Source organism: Tamandua tetradactyla, chromosome 12, assembly GCF_023851605.1.
Source record: "Tamandua tetradactyla isolate mTamTet1 chromosome 12, mTamTet1.pri, whole genome shotgun sequence".
NCBI classification, from domain to species: Eukaryota; Metazoa; Chordata; class Mammalia; order Pilosa; family Myrmecophagidae; genus Tamandua; species Tamandua tetradactyla.
Window position 1 is genome coordinate 100,240,646 of NC_135338.1, and position 21,368 is coordinate 100,262,013.

At 41.2% G+C, this 21,368-nt stretch overlaps 1 protein-coding gene across 2 annotated transcripts in view; it reads right to left on the bottom strand.

Annotated features, from left to right (window-relative positions):
* HDGFL3 (HDGF like 3) overlaps nt 1-21,368 on the bottom strand; it is an 81,182-nt gene that overhangs the window by 22,338 nt on the left and 37,476 nt on the right. For both annotated transcript variants that reach the window (XM_077124335.1, XM_077124336.1), the window contains exon 2: nt 3,931-4,007. In XM_077124335.1, coding sequence (XP_076980450.1) covers nt 3,931-4,007 — 77 coding nt within the window. The remainder of the gene's footprint in view (nt 1-3,930; nt 4,008-21,368) is intronic.

Here is a 21,368-nt window from a genome sequence, read left to right on the forward strand (position 1 = left end):
ACTGGAAGGGCTCTCAGTGAGGTTCTGAGAATGACAAGAGGAGCGTCCTGACCGCTGGGGCAAACAGACTGAAGGTCTGGGGACGAGGGCGGAGGCAGGGAGGCCAACGCGAGACTGCTGAAGTGACGGGACTCGGCCAGGACGGGAGCCAAGCACTGGGAGGAGCGGTCAGGGTCTGAAATCACTCTTCAGAAAGGGCCACCAAGATGTGCTGATGGGCTACGGGTGGCGTGTGAGAGAAAGGGCGGATCACTGAGATGGAGACATCCTGGGGAGAACAGGCATGTTTTGGATACATTGAGTCTGAAATCCCAGTCAGATACCCAGGCAGAAATGCTAAGTAGGCAGCTGGAGACATGATTCCAGAGTTCAGAGGACAGGCGTGAGCTGGAGATAGACATTTGTATATCATCTGCAAAGAGCCGATATCTAAAGACTATAGGTTAAGCAATTTACTGTTGACCTTTGTAAATTCTATTTTCTGACTGGGTTTCAGTGGAGTCCCTTAACATTGATCTGTTGATCAAAAACTCTGAGTGGATGAAAATACCTGGGGAAGCTTTCTGACCCCGGGGCTGTTTAAGATTCACCAAAACTTTTCTACTTATTTACCTTTAATTGCTCACTCAGCATGATTCCATCTCATCGAAATGAGAAGTAATTTTATTAAGTTACTGAACGTATTAATCAAAAAGCATGTCAATATCTTGCTTGACAAATTAAACATGAGAAAAAAATGGACTCTAGGTACGGCTATTTTACCTTTCGAGGAATCTGTCATGAATAATATTAAACTCTGGCTTTTGACTCTGGCCCAGGAATTGAGTGTGAAATAAGCTGACTGAGAGCCACACAAACCGACAGCTATTGATGTAACCAGAACCTGTACTTTAATGATGCCAGAGTCAGGGTGAATGATTATTCTTTTTTGATGAAAGAGTTAATAATTTCTGCCCTTCTTTATTTTTTATCTTGTTCCCTAACCACTTCTAGATTTATGAGGTGCATGCCCTTCTGCTACAAAGATCAGAAAGCATTCTTTTCTGAACAAATAAAAGGCTTCCTCTACCAGTCCCCAGGAAGGGCTTAAAGCGGCAACTCGTCACGTTATCTAACGCAGTAAGAGGGACCCAGGAATGAACTATTCTAAAACAGACCCTTATTTTTGACAGATAACCCTGTTTTCTTCTGGATTATAGATAATTCCATATATCAAATCCCCTCTCAATTGGTTATTTTGCTACATGTTTTACAGATCTAAAGAGAAGGCCAGAAAATAAAACAGTTCAAGGTTATGTGCTCTAAGGATTTTTTTCCCCTGGACAAGGCTGCCTTGAAAACTGTCCAGCCTAAAATGACTGGAGCGATGCTCCATGGAGCAGGAGAGCGTGGGGCTCCAGTACCTGCCTGAGAACTCAAAGCCATGTATGGCAGAGAACTCTGACCCTGCCTGGGTTACTGCCTTGGCTGACTGGCATGCAGAGCTAACATCACCTTCTTTGAAGTCCCTCACATTTCACAAATCTTTGGGTTTGTTTCCTTCATTCATTTCATTTAATTAATTTTAATTCATTTAACAGATATTTGGCCAGCACTGGGCTGGGCAATGTATAAACAGGGCTGAGAACAATGACATGATTTCTGTCTTGAGAGAAGTGGAATATTAGGTACTTCCCAGAGCATTTACTACCAGGCTCAGGGAACCAATATGTAGTGAAAATTCAACTGAGACAAAATTCATTCTCCAGATATTTTAAATCTGTTCTTAGATGGTCAACCTTGCAAAAATCTCACATATGGATACTGATGCTTGGCAGAACTGCTTTTACTGAATTGAGGCTTTGAACGATGCACTGACTAACATTAAAGAGGTCACAGGAAACAGCTCTGTGAGACTCCACGCACCATTCACTGGAATGATTTCTTTACAGCACACCACACCACCCCACAAGTTCTTTAAGGGCATTGTTTATTTCCAGGGCCAACAGAATGCCTGGAAAATAAATGCTCCTAAGAATGAAACAACCACATAATGTTAGTAAGTGCTTGACTTGAGTGTATACAGTGGAAAGGTGATGGGCTTTTTCATTGAATCCCACCTTATCCCATAAATACAACCAGATCACCTGGAAACAGGTCCTACAGAAAAAGCAAACCAATGGTACAGACATAAAATGGAAGCAAGAGTGAGGCAAATACAAAAACAGGTATCACAAAGCCCAATGCACTTATTATGCAGGTAAACCATTTCATTCTTAGCTCTCTAGCAATCTCTCTGAGGAAAATGTGATCAGCCGCATAATTTACAGTATCTATTAGACTAAAAAAACAAAAACTAATTGCCTGAAGGAAACAGAACAATTTCTCACACGAGGATGAGAAAGAAGGAGGGGCCCTCTCCCGGCCAGTTCTTTTCAGATAAGAAAGAAGATGTCAGAATGCAGAGACATTAAGATAAGAAATAGTTCAAGCCTAGTTCTATTAACATCCAAATGAACCCAAGGGAGAATCCTGAATTTGCAGACAATTAAGATTTTGAGGTAGTTTTTATCTTTTCTCCACATTTGCAGTTTCTCTTCCATCTTTTCCTTGGTAAGTAAGGACACAATGCTCGGCGTGTCAGAGACGGCCAGCTACCCTCCCGTCACCGCTCCTCTTCTCCCTCTCCTTAGTGGGCTGTTCCTCCCACGTTTCTCAAGCAGGCCACAGCTGCCTAACCAGAGACAGTTTCCCAGCTCCGTCACGGCTGCGCGGCCCCGCCTCCTTCCTGCCCCTGGGATGTTAAGAAGGCGTGTAACCTTCTTCAAGCTTGCCCTTCATCCTTCTCTTTTTGCCCTCCCTGTGGCTCAAAGACGGACATGTGCTGCTGAGCCAGGCTTTTAATAAACAGATAAGGGTAAAATAACAATTTTTTAATTAAAAAAATCCTAATAGTTTTTTTTTTAATCTGCAAAATGATTTTAAGGTTCACATTTTGCCCATCACATTGCTGGAAGTTGATCATAATACATAGCCAGGAGCCAAAATGACTCATTTCTTTGACCTAAGAGAATTACTCTTGAGCTAGTGAAATAATGCAGAAGAATTACAAAACAAGATAGATTTTTTTTTAAAAAGTGCCTTTTTTTGGATAATGGCTAATTATACATACACACACATTGTTTGTTTTTTTTTTTTTGCTTTTTTACAGGGGCAGGCCACGGTGGCTCAGCAGGCAAGAACACTTGCCTGCCATGCCAGAGGACCCGGGTTCGATTCCTGGTGCCTGCCCCATACACACACATTTTAAAAGACCCTTTTAAAAGGGAATGTCAGACAGAAGCTTCCTGACAGCAGGAGCCCACGTGCAGGGCAGAGTTGCCTGCTATTGGCCTGTTACCTGCCCACCTGGGCTGCTCCGAAAGAAATGAACGTCTGTGTTACCTGAGACATCGGACGCTCAGGTTCCTTTCTTGTGGCAGTTCAGACTGTACCCTAACCAATAGAGTGAGAAGACATTAAAAAGATGGGATGTTTGCTTTAGGGTTCAGCAAACTGAAAGAGCCTGAGAAAACAAAACTTTATTATGTGAAAAACGAATGGAAGAAGTTCCTCTAGAAAGTAAATAACAGCTATAACAGAAATTACTGAGGGCAGTAAGCGAACTACCCTAAGACTTCAAAATACCCTAAAGGATATTTCAGGGTGATGCCCAACATTTAAACAGCAATAGAAATGACAGTCAAAAGCAAAGATTTGCTTTTAGTCATAAAGACTTCCATGATGGGAAACCTTTACCTTAAGAAAAATACATTACTAAGCTTGGTGATGTTATATAATTGATTATACTGATTTTGACAATATACAAAAAGCTATGACTCTTTCATAAATGATGTAATCTAGTAGAATCAAATTGGAGTTGTTGAAACTTTAAGTGTTCTGTTGACTTACGTTTCATGGGTGCCAAAAAAGAAGATAGGATATTTATTTGCTGGAGGCTTCACAGCTCCTTCTGGGAGTTCATCAATCTAGCAAAGATAAATTTAGTTAATAATCATTCAGTTAAATAATGTAAAATATTTAGCATAAACATGATATAAACACTGCTGATAATGTACTGCTAATTTGAAAATGCAATAATGTACCACTAATTTGAAAATGCTATTACTCTGATAGCAAATCCTAATAGTTTTTTTTAAATCTACAAAATGATTCTAAGGTTCATATTTTGCCCATCACAGAGTGAGTAATATTGTAAATTGATCATAATACATAGTCAGGAGCCAAAACCACTCATTTCTTTGACCTAAGAGAATTACTCTTGTGCTAGTGAAATAATGCAAAAGAATTACAAAACAAGATAGATTTTAAAAAAGTGCTTTTTTGGATAATAGCTAATTATATACACTCAACATATACACATATTTTAAAAGACCCTAGAAATGTAATGTCGTACAATAGGAAGTCAAGCAAATTATGGTAAATCAGCAAGTGTCTCACCCATTTGATTTAAACTAGAAATACCTTTTAAAGTGCAAATTTGATTTGATTATGTTACTTTCTGGCTTCAAATACTTCTATAGCTTCTCTGGAGCTTTTTAAAAATAAAGCTGCTTTGGCCGTTTCTAAATTTTACCAATTCCTATATACAGTTACCAATTCTTATATACAGCTAAGGCTGAGAGCCTCTGATAGGATAAAGTTCAAATTCCTTAGAATGTTATATCAACTTATTCACAATAACTCCTACTTCTCTCTCATCATGCCATGATTCAGTAACAAAAACTATATGGAGTTTTTAATAGGCATGCTATTTTCTTTTGTTACCTTCTCTGATGGCTGAATGCCTCATCTTTTAGAGACATTTTTTCAATCATAAAAGCGAATGTTTGTTTACAATAAGAAAATAAACAATCACAAACTGCCAGCACTTTTCTTTTGAGACTTAGGCAGAGTTTTAGAAACGCTAAACAGAAATACTTCCTGGTACAGCCAGCTTCCCCCGGCACGATTCCTCCGACAAGGCAGGGCGCTGAGATTTGAGCTTCATCAGCTTTGTGGAGGACCTACCCGTGGGTCACGTCGCCCTCTGGCAGCCAGACGTGGGCCTGAGTCCTGACCCTGCCACTCGCTGGCTGTGTGCCTTGGGCCAGCCACTCAACTGCGGTCTCCTCATTTCTTAACTTAACGGCTAGCCAGCAAGAGCCACCTCACAGGGCACTGTCATCAACTGGAGGGTGGTTTAGAGCGGCACGTTCCAGGTGCCCGGGAACTGGTGTGTAATCATTATGGTTATTATTAGCTACCGGAGCCCACAGGCCCAGCAGCCCCTACCCCCACGGCCCGTTTCCGGTCGCCTGTCCCCACTGCTCCTGCCTGCCGTACGTGCACCAGCCACACTGCAGGGCTGTGTGCAGAGACACGGCTTAAAAGTCACCTCTTCTGCAAAGCCAGACTCTGCCCCGAGCCCAGACTTCCCCAGCTTGATTGTCCTAACCCCAGAATTCTGTATGTGTCTGCTGTTATACTTTTTACCTAGTACTATTAATTTATTCTCTTTTGCTATACTTTGAAATTCTTGAATATAGGAACCATATCTTATTCAAATTTGTATGCCTACGATGCAGTATGATTTCTGGTTCACAGTGATTCTTAATTAATCTTTGCTTTCATAAAGACAAATTTTCATTCATTCAACAATGTGTCGATATGGAATTTTATGACAATGTCAAGGAAAAAATTAACATTTTATGCACACTGTGATTAAAATTATATAGAACTATTTTAAAAGATAGGGACTGGACAGGAACACAGAAAATTCCTTTGAAGTATTTATTTGTCAACTGTATGGCTGAATAAATAAATAGGTAAAGTGCTCCTATCTCTTCATTCCCCAAATCTTCTTTTGACTTTGTCCTCCATGTTGAGTAAGCTACTCTCTCCTTTTCCTCATGATCCAAACGTATAAAAGAACAATGTACCAGCAGGGCGGCTTCTACTTTCTCACCTCCCATCTCCTTCCCAGCTCATATCCACTTCTCTTCCCTACCGTCCTTACCGCTGTTAATCAATTCCACCTAAAACTCTTCCTCCCTTGGCTTCCACAGGACCACTCTCCCCTAGTTCTCTTCCTTTCTCCTCTTCCCAATCTGCTTCTCTGGGTCTTCGGTTATACTCTCCCAATAATTTCAGGTATTTCTCCAGCTTCCATTCCAGGACCTCGCCTCTCCTCAAACTACAAAGTCTTTCTGAGCAATCCCATTCCATTTCGATTTTCACATTATTGTGATGGACCCCCAAATGTCCACTCTAGACCCAACTTCTCCTTTGTGTTCCAGGTGAGGAATTACAAATTGTCTACAAATCACCTTCATTTATAGGTCCCATAAGCAGCTTAAACTCAAGAAAAGGGCATAAAAGAAGGGAGACACTCCTAATGTAAAACAAGAAAAAGGTCTGATCTCTTGAAGAAGTCTAAAGGTCTTCTGAACTACCATAGGCACAGCCTGAGGACTGCTGCACACTCACAGGTCCATCTCCTTGGGACTGAATGAACTATATGTCAGGGAGCAAAGAATCTCTGGTGCACTGAGAAAATACGGATTTTGAGTCCAGAATTTGTACTTAAATCTTGGTTTCAATTTAAATTATGATATTAAAGATGTCACAATCTCTTGGGGCCCTGTACTAGTCAGAGAGTTCTCTTGAGAAACAGAACCAACAGAAGAGATCTGTAAAAATGAGATTAACGATGATGTCTTACGCAACCGTGGGAAAAAGAGTCCAAAACCCACATGGCAGGCTGTGAAGCTGGCGGCTGTGATGAAGAGCCTGAACGGACTCCAAGGAGAGGCGTGCTGCCTGAAGAAGCAACAACGTCTGTCCTCTCCTTCAAAGCCTTCAACTGATTGGATTATCTCATTGGTGGGGCACATGCTTAGCTGATCACAGATAGAATTAGCCACAGATGCACTCAACTGACCAATGACTGAATACACCAGCCTTCCAGTTTATCAAACAGCCACAAACCCTTCCTGCAACAGCGTCTGCATAACCAAGAGCTGTGCATCACCACCTGGCCAAGCCGACACAGAACCAACCATCACAGCCACCCCTTGTCAACCTGGCAGCTACACATATCGCCTTGAAATATGCTCAATTTTCAAATATAACAATAACAGACATATATTTTACCTAATAATACTCAACTGTCTTGCATACAACTGAAAATGCATTACATCTGTCCAGAATAGGGTACAAGTCCTTAGGCAACATTCACTCTTAAATTTCATATCCTATGGCCTATACTATAACACGAACAATACAACTTATGTCATATGATAAGAAGAAAACAAGGTATTTGCTTATGTACAAATGCAAACACACTCATACCAAAACAGGGAGGAAATACACAATCACATTCCTCATTTCTGTAACTGGTCACATGGTTGTAGTTCATATTTATCTTTACTTTTCTATTACCCATTCCCTGTTCCCTTGCCCTCAGCAAGGACTTCAGGTGACTGTGGACCTTTGCCAGGTGGGGTGACCCAAACCTTCATTCCTGAAGTTTCTGGGCCATTGGGAGTCCTGCCTGGAGTGAGCTGCTTCAGTTTTCCATTGACTCTAATCACAGGGCATGGCAGTACTAAGAGACGCCGTAGAGGATCTCCTGTATTCCAGGAAAACTCTTCTTTACCTCCGCAGCTTAGCTGCAGTCCTATTTCCCCTGGACAGTCAGGTTCAATCACCCCAGACAGAACAGTAACACCATTTTGTGCCTATTGATTCAGTTGCATGAAAAGCCCAAAGTGGCCAGGTGGGAATCTTAACATCCAGTTCAATGGAATCGTTATATCTCCGGGTAGGAGTTGTGGTACCAGAGAGGTGGGATGCTGCTGTGGCTTGCAAATACCAAACATGGTGGAATAGCTTTTTTAGTGGATAAGGGGAAGATTCTGGAAGAGTTGTGAGAAGCTTGACAGAGAAGGCCGAGAATGCTTCGAGGAGACTTGGTAGGAATGCGGACTCTAAAGACAGCTCTGATGAGGCTCTAGACAGTGTCTTTCCAACTGGAAGGAAGGCATTCTTTGTAGATGGAAGGCAGAATTTGAGAGTGAGGAACTTGGACATTCAGCAGAAGAAATTCCTAAACTAAATGTGGAAATCCTGGCTGCTCCCTGAAGAACAAGAAGAGAGGGATAAGCTGAGAACTGAGCTCTTTGGTGCAAAGAAAACAGAAATCGGTGTTCTGGAAAATTCTGGCTTCCAGAAAGTGAGATCCCAGTGAAGAGGGCCGCACATGAGGATTCATCCAAGCATGGAAGTAGTCACCCATTACAGAACAAGCGAGGATTTGAGACGGAGTTATCCAGAAATGATCTGCGGGAAGTTCTATGGTCTCATGGTCCCAATATACTGCATAGAAAGCCAACAAGAGTGCTGTGGGATCTGAATAAACGGAACTACTGCCAGTCTGGACTAAAAGGGACAGAAAAGGGACACATTGATGGAAAAATGGCTTCAGAGGTAGAATCATGGAAGCTAAGTCCAAAGCCAAGAAACCTCAGGCCGGGAGAGTGGACTGACCCATATGCATGGAGAGGATAAGTTTGCCCCAGAAGCTGAGGGTGGGCCTTCCACTTTGTTGCCCAGAAAAGAGTTGTACCACTTCAGGCCTTGGAGAGGGTGCAGCACTTAAACTGGGGATTGGGGGAAGCCTGGCTGCCACCCTTTGTTCTAGAGGGGTTGAGCATGGGACCCCGAAATCCCAGGTGGTGCCCTGGTTTATGAGAGGGTGGAGCTGTAAAAAGTTGGTCCCCCCAATAAGCCCCAGTGTTGCAACACACTCCAGCATCTGGAGAGAGGCAGGCCGCCACACAGGCCCTTGGAAGAGGTGGGACTGCTGCTTCCTAAAGCCCCAAGGATAAATGACTCTCAGACTCTGACAGCCAATGGAGCCTGCCCTGCAGGCTTTCGGAACTGTTTGGATCTGGTGACCTGCGTTTCCCTTCCAACATGGAAATGGGAATATGCATTCTATGACTGTTCCTCCTTTGTATGTTGGCAGCAGGTAACTTGTTCTGAGTTTTACAGGTCTAGAGCTAGAGGAGAATTTTGCCTTAGGACAGACCATGCCTGTAGCTGACTTTGATGAGATTTTGTACTGTTTCTGACTTTGTACAGTATTTGTATTGTTACCGGAATGGTTTAAGGCATTGTGATATTGTGACAGAGTGAATGCATTCTGTATATTGAAATAAACATGTCTTTTTGGGGGGTCCAGAGAGTAGAATGTGCCAGTTTGAAAATATTACATACCAAAGAAAAGCCATATTTTAATCCTGATTCAATCTTGTGGAGGTAGCCATTTCTTTTAACACAAATTCAGCATTGCAGGGCAGAAAGTTTTGATTAGATTATCTCCACAAATATGTGATGTTCCCAATTGTGCGTGTGGCCTTTTATTAGATGGAGACGTGACTCCACCCATTCCAGGTGGGTCTTGATTAGTTTACGGGAACCCTTTAAAGAGGAAACATTTTGGAGAGAGTCAGAAACAAAAGAAATGAAAGAGCCAACAGAGAGAGCTGAGAGGAATTTCAGAGCAGAGCTGACACAGATGCGACACATGGAGAACAGAGATGATGGATGTTAGAAGATGCCTGGAGTCCAGCAGACACTGCCATGAGATGTTAAGCAACCAGAACTGGAGAGAGCCAAGGAAAGCCAAGAGAGGAAAGCCAGACACAGAGAAGCAAAGTGAGGGACCTCCACAGGAAAAGGGGCTGAAAGCAATGGAGCCCAGGAGCCAGGGACCAGCAGATGCAGCCATGTGACCACTCAGCTGACAGAGGGGCTCCTGACCCATTGGCCTTCCTTGAATTAAGGTATCTTTCCCTGGATGCCTTAGTCTGCACATTTTTATAGGCTTGAACTGTAGACTCGTAACTTAATTCCCTTTTTAAAAGCCATTCTCGTTCTGGTATATTGCACTCCGGCAGCCTGCAGGCTAGGACAGGCCTTGACTGCCACATCTGTTGGGGACGGCTGGACTAGTTAACCTCTAGGTTTCCTTCAAGGCCTGAGATCCCATAGCTTGCCTAAAACTGAACTAATTTCCTCTGAATTTCTTTTTGTTTCCTATCTCATAAGTTATTCACACAGTGATCCACTCTTCTACCAAGAAACAAACTTCAAGCCCTTGATTATTTCTTCAAGCCTGACATTTAGCTGATCACTGAATCTCACCAATTAAGCCCCTAAAATGTCTCTAGGTTAGTTACCATTTCCATTATTATTACTCTAAATCAAGTTCTCGTGGTCTCTGAACAAGGCCATTAGAGCTGCCTTCCAAAGCATCTCCTTTTTCTAGGCTTTTCCGTTACCTACGATACAACCGCTATGAAAACCTTCAAGGTATTACATTCAACACAACCCCACAAAAACAACTTAAAATGGATACTACATTTTGAATGGATAAAAACAGAACATAAAATCTGGTGCATTAGCTTTGTCACATGTGGAAGAAAATAACTTGCTTCTGCTGGAAAGGAGAAGAGCCCTTTCAGATCTAGACTGGTGAGTCTGCACAGCGTTTCCTTCGACCTGCGGCTAAAGAAGCTGTAAACCTGGAGCTCCAAGTTCTCTGCATGTCTGTACTTGAGAAAGTCTTTACTTGTTCTTTACCTCAATAGGGTGAGTTTAAAACATTTTCATTCTGCTGGTAAAAGGTATTAACAAATTAGATATGTTTCTTAAACTAAAGAACCTCTATTTCAATTGGTTTATAAATAATAAGGCTTACAAAAATCTAATATAAGGGATCATAAGAATTTTCAAGAAACAAACTGAATTTCTAATTCTTTTAAATGTGGTGGCCTTTTAGGGAAAAACCCTATCCCAGAAACTGTTACTTCAGAAGCACTTTTATATCAGAATTCAAATTTGTGTAATCAAAGTGAATACTTGAACAAATCAGACTTTTGATAATTTTGGTTTAAAACAGCTATTTGTCTTTTCTTGGACTTAATCAGTGTGGAGTACAAAATAAGCCAGTGTTTTATTTTTTTAAATAAGACTTGGATTTGTTTTCTCATGAGGATAGTAATTATATCCAAACTTCTAATACTGGCCTACTTTTCAGATAAGTTAATTATTATTATTATATTATGTAATCAAATTATAATTCTGATAAAATTTTTATACCAATAGTAATTATATTCTGTAGTGTGTTAAACATAATTTCTAATATTCTCAACTAACCTTAAGACTTTGTACTAATATTAAACAAATCTAATTATTTGATAGTCTTTGCATACCTGAAGAATTAATTTCTAAGAATTCTAAAATCGATCACCAAGTATAGTTTATACACACACACATACACCTTTGATTTTAATTCTTGTATGTTATGCAGTGGCTATACATTTAAGTAACATTAAACATCTATTTTGCCACTTTAAGAAGGTATAAAAAGAACGTGTCCTGCGTGTGCCCTGAGTTTTGCTGGTCTGCTGAAACATGGTATTACGACAGATATTTCTCAATTATCCAACTGTCTATGATACAGAAATTAGTAACTCTGGCTACGTTATAAGTAATATGGAACTTGAGACTATAGTATAACAAGACTGCCTCAGAAGTATGGCTGTGTATGCAACAATGTGTTTTAGTTTATTAATGGGAAAAGATTATTTTGTCCTAAAGTAAAATGTCTGCCTGGGTTGTTCCAAACTGTACAAGTGAATGATGAAGGACAAAACAGGGATGAATGATTGAAGGCTGTAGGCTGTGGAAAGGAAACTTTATTTGCCTTAGACTATAAAACTGCAAATAACAGTCTGAAAATATGCAATATTGAAACTTTGCCAAAGCTGGCTCAGATTTGATAGAATTATTCTTAAGATTAAAAAGAGAAAGCTGGTGAATTCATTAATGTCAAATATTTACTGATGCAAAACTAAAATTTAATTTTCTCTGTTAAAATAAATTGCTCTGGTATGTCCCAGGACACGGTGGTGTTAACCTTACTAACATGTACTCTCTCTTTTTAATAAACTTTACTACTTAATCCTTCTGGACTTCTTGTCTCTAAATTCTTTTAGTCTCAAGACTGTGGAACCTGGATGGGGCTTAGCTGGCACCACTGCAGCAGGCCGCCAGGTACATATTCTGGAGAGCCTCCAGGACTGATCTCAAAAGGTCCCTGGAGAGCAACATTTTCCACGTAAGACACCAGCCCTTGTGACCTGCATTTCTAAACTACGAATCAGAAATTCATCTTCAACAAAAAGAAACTTTTAAAAGAAGCAAAGGAAGATACGTCTGCCCAGGACCTGCCCATCTGCGACGTGTGTGGAGCAGCTCAGTCTGGATAAACTAAAGGCGGGAGCCTGGGCGCCAGCCCGATTCTCCTCACCCAGCACAGAGGACAGCTGTCCACACCCGAGTGGGACCGGGACACGACAAAATAAACAAACAGGAGGGCAAAGCAGTTCTAAGTGAGCCAGAGCATACCTGCCTTCCCCTAAATGCTATTGTTTTTTCCCTATTTATCATGTGTCTTTACTTCATTTATAACATTTTTTCTGCTAGTAGAAATTGTTAATTTTTATACAGTAAAACTATTAAGTTTTGTCTTTGTGGCTTGGATTTGTATCTTACTTAAAAGACATTTTGCATTACAAGATTACAAAAAATTCCCCCATTACCCCCGTGATGGTTGGAAAGTGTTGTGCACCCTCGTAAAGCATGTCCTTGTCAATATTACAGGGTGGAAACATTTGATTAGATTGTTTCCATGGAAACTGACTCAACTGTGGGTGCAACCTTCTGATTGGCCTGTTTCCATGGAGATGTGACACACCCCAATTATGGGTGTGATCTTTTGATGAGATGGAGATGTGACTCCACCCATTCAAGGTGGGTCTTGATTAGTTTGCTGGAATCCTTCGAAAGGGGAAACATTTTGGAGGAAGCTCAGATGCTTGGAGGACAGTTGCTTCCGAGCTGACAGAGATGCAAACATTTAAACATGCTTGGAGAGCAAGACGCCGACACACAGATGTTTGGCGACACAGGACCCAGAAGACATTGCCGTGTGCCTTCCCATGAGATGCGGAGCAGGCCAGACCCAGAGTTGTGTCCTGGAGCAGCTAAGTGAAGGCCACAGACGCTTAGAGAGGAATACGCTGGGGTCAGAAGCTGGAAGCGACGGAACCGGGAACAAGGACCAGCAGATGCCAGGCACGGCACCAGGCACCGGCCTTCCCACGTGACAGACGTCAGACGGGCTGATGTCTCTGAGTGAAGGTCTGTTCTCCGGATGTCTTAGTTTGGACAAGTCTGTGACCTTACCTGGACCTTAATAAATCCCTTTTCTAAAATCTGTGCCATCTCTGGTGTACTGCATTCTGGCAGCATTTAGCAAACACACCCCCTAAAACTATTTTTGTGGTTTCAAGGAATTGTTTTCTTAACTTAGAAATGTGTCTAATAGTGGGTGTGAGGGAAAAGGGAACCCACATAAATGCTTATCGCAAATTTCTACAAACATTTAAAAAGTTGATGATTATATACATATTATAAAATTAAAAGCATACCACATGGTCTAACAATCCCTCTTCCAGGAATCAACCTATCCTACAAAAATCAGAGCACGAGTGTGTAGTTGAAAATGCACCAAGACGTTCACGGACACTCTCCTGCCCAAACAAGAAACGACTGAAGGGCCTTCGGTGGACAAATGATTAACTACATTATGTCGCAGCCATACTACAGCATGTCACACAGCCAAGATCTACATCTCGTAACAGATCAAGGATAAGTGAAAAGATCAAGCTCATAACAGATCAAGGATAAGTGAAAAGGGCAAACTGCCGAATACAAGAATGGTAACCCCATTAGCCGTGTGTGCACGCTCATAAGCACAGAAAAACATCAGGAAGGGCCTACACCAAACTGCTAATGAGGGTTGTCTCAGAGGAGAAGAAATGATGAGAGGCAGACAACCGACTTTCATTTTAATCTATACCTGTGCTACTTTCAGTGTGACAGAACGTAATTTTCTTCTGAAATTAGAAATAAAAACAAATTATTTTTAAGGTAATTCAATAAAAATACAGATGCTTAAGCCCTGTCCTCAGAAAGTCTGATTCAATAACCAGAATGGAATTCCTGTGAGGTGAAGAATAGCCAGACAATTAATTTATCAGACCCAGTAGAGGACAAGCTTTCCTGTGAACAGCCAGCCCTGGAAGACCTGAACCAACGAGAGCTTTGTCTGATCTGACATTAAGAGCACCTTTTGTAAGTTGTCAGCTGTAGATCTGGTTTGAGCTTCTAGGAACCTACATTAGCAGATTTCAGCCTTCCCATCTCCACGTTCCTGGGATTCATAGCTGGTCCTCCTCTGGGAGACGTCTCTAATTGTATTAAACATTTTACATGGCACATTTTAAAAGGGGAAATTTCACACTTTAACCTATCTTCCAAAGCCCTACCTTCCCTACCCCCATTTTTTCTCCCTAAGATAGTCATATAAAGCTAAATTCAAATACTAGGAATCTAGTCCACAAAACTTGCATTAATTTGGTCACATCTTTTATATTTGTGACAATTTTATTGAGCTTTAAGTTGTCAACATAAAATCATATGTAATATCCACTTTTTCCCTTAAATTTTGTCTCCTTTTATTTTATTCAAGTGTGATAAATAGATCTTTCTAATTTGGGGATAATTTTGTCTTTTACTATTTTGTATTAGTTGGGCTTTTTATAAGCATAACATTGTGGGATTTTATTTACTGACCCAAATGGGCATCATTTATACTTGTTATATAATGTATGGTTTTTGTCACCTTATTTTTATGCTTATGTGTTTTCTCTCTTTATGTTTACCTTTATTTATATGAGTTATAGCTCAAATATCTCATTTTTAATTCTACAAGCACTTCAGATATTTAAAAAACACCATTAAAGCAATAATATTTACCCAATTTAATACTAAGATAATATTTATGTTTATTCTAACCTGAAACAAGATAAGGTACTAGTGCTTTTCCCCCTCTTCTTTCTTTCCGTTTCCCATTCTTTATTAATTTCCCTCCATTTCTATTTTAATAAATTAGTTAATAATAGCTTTTTTTGCCTGTGCTGCAGGGCACAGGCCCCCACGGAGGGCCAGGGGGACAGCTGACAGCAGATGGAACAGGACCTGAATTTAAACGTCAGCTGAGGGTCCACGGCAGGAGACGGCATATTAAAACCTGAGAGGGGGGCCGCCATGCCAGACTTGCAAAGCACATGGTCAAAAAACCTTGTAATCTTTAGCTATAGCTTAACAAAAAAGAATAGAGTGGGCGAGGGAAGGACTGGTGATTAGGAGAAGATTTTGGGAAAAAATATACGGGTCTCAGTCACCCTTTCCCCAAAGACCTCAATCTAGAGAGAAAAGCTTCAACAAGTCCATTTGGACAGCAGAAGAAATGTCTTCCAGATCTTGGGAGCCCAGAAGAATGCTGGACAGAAGCCTGAGGAAGCTAAAGGACACGACCGGAGGCGAGGTGCTCCAAAGGCAGAGTTGTAAGTCAGCGGCTGCCGCACAGAGCACACTTCTGCGTCGCTGCCCGATCTGGAGGCCACAATGCCAGCCCACCGCAGCATCAGTCCAGTGAGAATGGACTCCCCGTGGCCTCCCAGCTGCAACCCTGCAGACCCGGGAGTTAGCAAGCCGTGGGAAAAGGGGTCACTGGGTTAGACGAGGATAGAAACATTAGTTGAGCCCTCTTTCCAGCTGTAGCAGGCCATCCTCTAGGAGGTGAAAGCGCCTTCACAAGGGAAATTTCTGGCTTTAAATAAAGTTTGAAGTTTTAAATTATTATGCAGAACTGTCCATGCTGAGTACTGAACTTGGCTGGCTTTTGTGACTAGAAATGATTGGAGGACTTTTCATAACAGAGGGACTGGAACTGTCATAGGACCTTGTCCTAAGAGAAAAAGCAAAGTTAGCATCACAGAGTGGGTCTGAATAGAGAGCAGTGGTAAAATACAGCTTCCAAGTAGTAAAATGAGGAAAGAAATACATAAAAGCAACTAAATCATAAAGATGAAAAACAAAGGTGGCGTACAGCTCACAATGAGCGCCAAATAGCAAAGTAAACTAGTTTCCCCGGTAGGTTCTGAAACCTAGAGGCCAGCCTCTCCAGAACATCAGCTAGTTCCTTCTCCCTACCCCAAATTATCGACAGCCCCTTCCAACATGAAAACATTAGAATAGGCATAGCCCAAACACTCCTAAAGAGAGGGACAGAAAGATCAAAGGTGATGGTGGAGTTTACAGAGGTCAGATGTAACAAACAAATATGAATGCTGAATCATTACACTGGTATTTCTTTTAGTCTCCAGTATTTTAGAGCAGATAGAAATAAAAACCCAAAATTGTGGAATTGTAACCCACACCAAACTCTGAAATCTGTTCTATAACTAATTGTTGTGCTGTGCTTTGAAATTTATTGCTTTTTTATACACATGCTATTTTCCATAAAAAAGAAAAAAAATTGATTGTGATGATAAAAAAAATTTATTCCTTCTAGCCTCCAATGTTCTGGGACAGCTAGAAGGAAAAATCTGAGCTGACAGTACAGTAGCCCATGACAAACTCTGGAATCTGTCTTGTAACTATTTGTTGAGGAGTGCTTTGAAATTATTGCTTTAAAAAAAAGTAAACCAGTTTTGTCCTCCCTCCTACTTGGGACATGATTCCCAGAGGTGTAAATCTCCCTGGCAATGTGGGTCAGAAATCCTGGGATGAGCCAGAACCTGGTATCAAGGGACTAAGAAAGCCTTCCTGACCAAAAGGGGGAAGAGAGAAATGAGACAAAATAAAGTATCAGTGGCTGAGAGATTTCAAACAGAGTCGAGAGGTTATCTGGGAGGCTATTCTTATGCATTTATACAGATATTCCTTTTTAATTTATGGTGTATTAGAGTGGCTGTAGAGAAGTACCTAAAACTGCTGCGCTATGTTCCAGTAGCCTTGATTTTAGAAGATGATTGTATAAATATATAATGTATCAGTTAGGGCTCTCTAGAGAAACAGAACCAACAGGAAATATCTGTAAATACAAAATCTATAAAAGTGTCTCACATAACCATGGAACGTAGAGTCCAAAATCCATAGGGCGAGCTGTGAAGCCGACGACTCCGATGGAGGGTCTGCACGAACCCCACAGGAGCAGGAAGAGAGCCTGTCTCTTCCGAATCCTCCTTATAAAAGGCTTCCAGTGATTAGACTGAGCATCACTCACTGCAGAAGACATGCCCCTCGGCTGATTACAAGTGGAATCAGCTGCGGATGTGGCCGATGTGATCATGATTTAATTCTATGGAATGTCCTCATCATAAGAGACAGGCCAGCACCTGCCCAACCAGACAAACAGGCACCGCCACCTGGCCAAGGTGACACGTGACCCTGACCGCGACAGATGTTCACAATGTGACGCGAGACCGTGAAAACCTTGTGTCTGATGCTCACTTTTATCCAGGATACGGACAGAGGAATAAAAAACATGGATAAAAATAAATAAATAATGGGGGGGAGGATGAGTGGTAAAACAAATTGGGCAGATGGAAACACCAGGGGTCAATGAGAAGGGAGGTAAGGGGTATGGTGGGTACCAGCTCTTTTTTTTTTCTGGAGCGATACAAACGTTCTAAGAAATGATCATGGTGATGAATACACAACTACGTGATGATACTGTGAGCTACTAATTATACACCATGTATGGAATGCATGTGAAGAGTTATCAGTAAAAATATTTTTTTAAAAAAGTAAAACAATTTTGTTAGATCCAATGGCAATAGTAGTTCCTAAGCCCACAGGTTCCCAAGCTGCTCCAAGAAGTTTGCATTCTTAATGACAGTCATGACGTCTGCTTCAATTTCAATTTTAAAATCAATAAATACAATTTAAATACCTTTCTCTTTAAAACCGAGCAGTATGAGAGCTTCTTAATGCCTGTTAAGCAGATACGTGTAGCAATGTAGATGTCAGGTGTGTTCATGATTCAGGTATTCAGAAGGCCTGTCACTCATCCGAACGCTGCCCGCTGCTCATGCATTTAACCAGTAACCTGTTGTAATTCTTAGTCTCACATTACTTTATTTCTACCCAAAGCAAACCTTTGGTAAAAGACTGAAAGCTAAGCCAGGAAAAGGAACATGGATGTTGAAAGAGGAATTAATGGAGAACATAAAATTATAATTCCATAAATCTATCTAAATACTATATTCTATCTATTAACTGAATTTATCTAATCAATATCAAGAATCTCCACCTCGAACCAGCATTGAAAAGAGAAAAAAATCATGACAATTACATCCTTCACATTTTATTTAAAAAAATTATACTTTAAGATTATCATTATGGTTGACCATCTTTTCATATCTTTTACACGTACACCTAAATATGTTTTACATAAATGGGATATGTCAAAGAAATCCTTTTTTCATTTTAAAAAGTTGTATGCATGTATATATTTGAGTAGAAAGGCTCACCTCTCCATCTTCCCCCAGAATTACTTATCCCCAGTTAACACTATTTATATAATGAAGTACGCTTTTTTCCATGCTCACATGACCATACACAAATGTTTTCTACACAGGCAGTTTTTTTCATCACATAGTTGTATATTCATCATCATGATCATTTCTTCGAACCTTTGCATCAATTCAGAAAAAGACACAAAAAGAAAACAGAAAAGAATTCATACATACTATTACCCCTCCCCTTTCATTGATTACTAGCATTTCAATCTACTAAATTCATTTTAACATTTGTTCCCCCTATTATTTATTTATTTTTAATCCATACGCTTTACTCATCTATTGACAAAGGAGCATCAGACATAAGGTTTTCACAATCACACAGTCACATCGTGAAAGCTTTATCCTTATACAGTCATCTTCAAGAAACATGGCTACTGGAACACAGCTCTACATTTTCAGGCAGTTCCCTCCAGCCTCTCCACTACATCTTGAACAACAAGGTGATATCTACTTAATGTGTAAGAATAACCTCCAGGATAACCTCTCGACTCTGTCTGGAATCTCTCAGCCATTGACACTTTATTTTGTCTCATTTCTCTCTTCCCCCTTCTGGTTGAGAAGGTTTTCTCAATCCCTTGATGCTGAGTCTCAGCTCATTCTAGGATCTCTGTCCCACGTTGCCAGGAGGGTCCACACCCCTGGGAGTCATGTCCCACGCAGAGAGGGGGAGGGCGGTGAGTTTGCTTGTTGTGTTGGCTGGAGAGAGAGGCCACGTCTGGGCAACAAAAGAGGTTCTCTTGGGGGTGACTCTTAGGCCTAATTTTAAGTAGGCTTGACCTATCCTTTGTGGGGTTAAGTTTCATATGAACAAACCCCAAGACTGAGGGCTTGGCCTATTGATTTGGTTGTCCCCACTATGGTCAGCTTTTTTAATGGCAGTATATTACATCTCATTCTCTACATCTTGTTTTTCTCACCAATAGATCATGAAAATCCTTAAAGTCAGCTGCATATCTCTAACTCATTCTTTTTCAATGGCTGTGTAATAATCCAGGGTTGGATAAACTATGACTTATTCGACCACTCCCTGAGGGATGGGCATTACCTTGCTCTCACTGTCCATGCCTGCACGAAAAGCTGCAGTAAACACACTCGCGTCCTTATGCACTGTGCTTTTATCTCCATGAGACAGACTTCCAGGAGTGAGAGTGCTGCAGCGCAGATCAGAGGTGTTCTTCATTTTAATAGGTACTGCCAGACTGCCTTCAAAAAGGGCTACAATAATTCACATTTCCACCAAGGTATAAAAATGACCTCCCTTCCAATCTCTGACAGCATTAGGTGTTATTGCTCTTTTTAATTTGCATCTCCCTGATGCGTGATGCGGTTAAGCACCTTTTCATAGGTTTACTGGCTATTAGGATACGCCCTTCAGTGAACAGCCTGTTCATACAATTTTTTTTTTTTTTTGCATTTCTTTACAGGCTTCTCTTTTTATAATTCATTTGGAATACATTAACCTGATATCTATCATTTACATTGCACATATATTTCTTCACTACGCTGTTTTTCCAACTAAACATTTTGCTTCTCTTGACTCCCCGGACAAAACATTCTAAATCCAGTGTTTTCTTTCCGGTTCACCACGCACTTCCCAGTAGCCCCTTTCACAGCTCTCTCCTCTGCCAGCTTTTGCTCCTTGGTGACCTCATTCAGGTCCGTGGTTCTGAACGTTGTGTACTCATTAACGACTCCCGTATTTCTTCCGAGCTTCACACTCACTAGAGTCTCACAGGCATTTCCAATTTCAGAGTTCTGAAAACAAGTTCCTCATCTCGTGGCTCGGCCTGCTGGGCCTTCAGGGTTCCTCACCAGAGTCAACGGTGTTACCACCTACCCAGTCACTGCTTCCAGAGCCCTGACAGCATCACTGGCTTATTCTTCTCTTACACACACAGACGTCATCCATTGCTACGTCCTTTCAATTATCTCCCAAAATATATTACCAAACCAACCACCTCTTTTTACATCTACTGTCACCCTCCCCAGGTCTTATGGCCTAAACTTCTGCAAAACTCCTGCCTGAGCCCAATGCATCCACCTTTGCTTCCCTCCCTCCCATCAATCTAATCTCCAGATTGTAAAAATAGATCAGACCATGTCATTCCCTTGCTCAGTACCCTCTAATATCTTTGCTTCATATTAAAAAAGAATTAAAACCCATTACTAATACCATAAGCCCTACATGACATGGCCCTGCCTACCTCCTCTAGCTCAGCTCCTGCTCCTCTCTCTCTAGCCCTACCTCATTCTCTACTGGCCTCATTCTCCTTCTTATTCTTTCTTATTCTTATTCAAGAAAAGAATGCTCCGTCCCACATTCCCCTTGGGGAGTTGAACCCCTTCCCATGCAAACTTCAACTGTGCTCAAACATCACATACTCAGAAATGCGCTTCGTTGGTGGTACAGAAACACACACGTACGCACGCACGCACATTACATCACACCATAAACTATCCTCTTAGCTTGTTTCAGCTTTTTCTGCAGCTCTTCGGACTAGATGAAATTCCATATTACTCTGCCTGCTCATTTATTAATCTGTCCATGCTTACACTACCATGTAAGCTTTATGAGGACCACCCTGCTCACCGCTGAATCCCTCACGCCCAGAGGAGTGGCTGGCACACAGCATGAACTCTGTAAGTGGTTGTTTTTTGTTTATAAGTGATTAAATGTTGCTTCATTGTTTTTGACACTAATCATTGCAAGGCTAGCCTGATAACACTGAAAGCAACAAATGGATAGCGGTAGTAAATGAACTTTTAATGCTGTATAATATT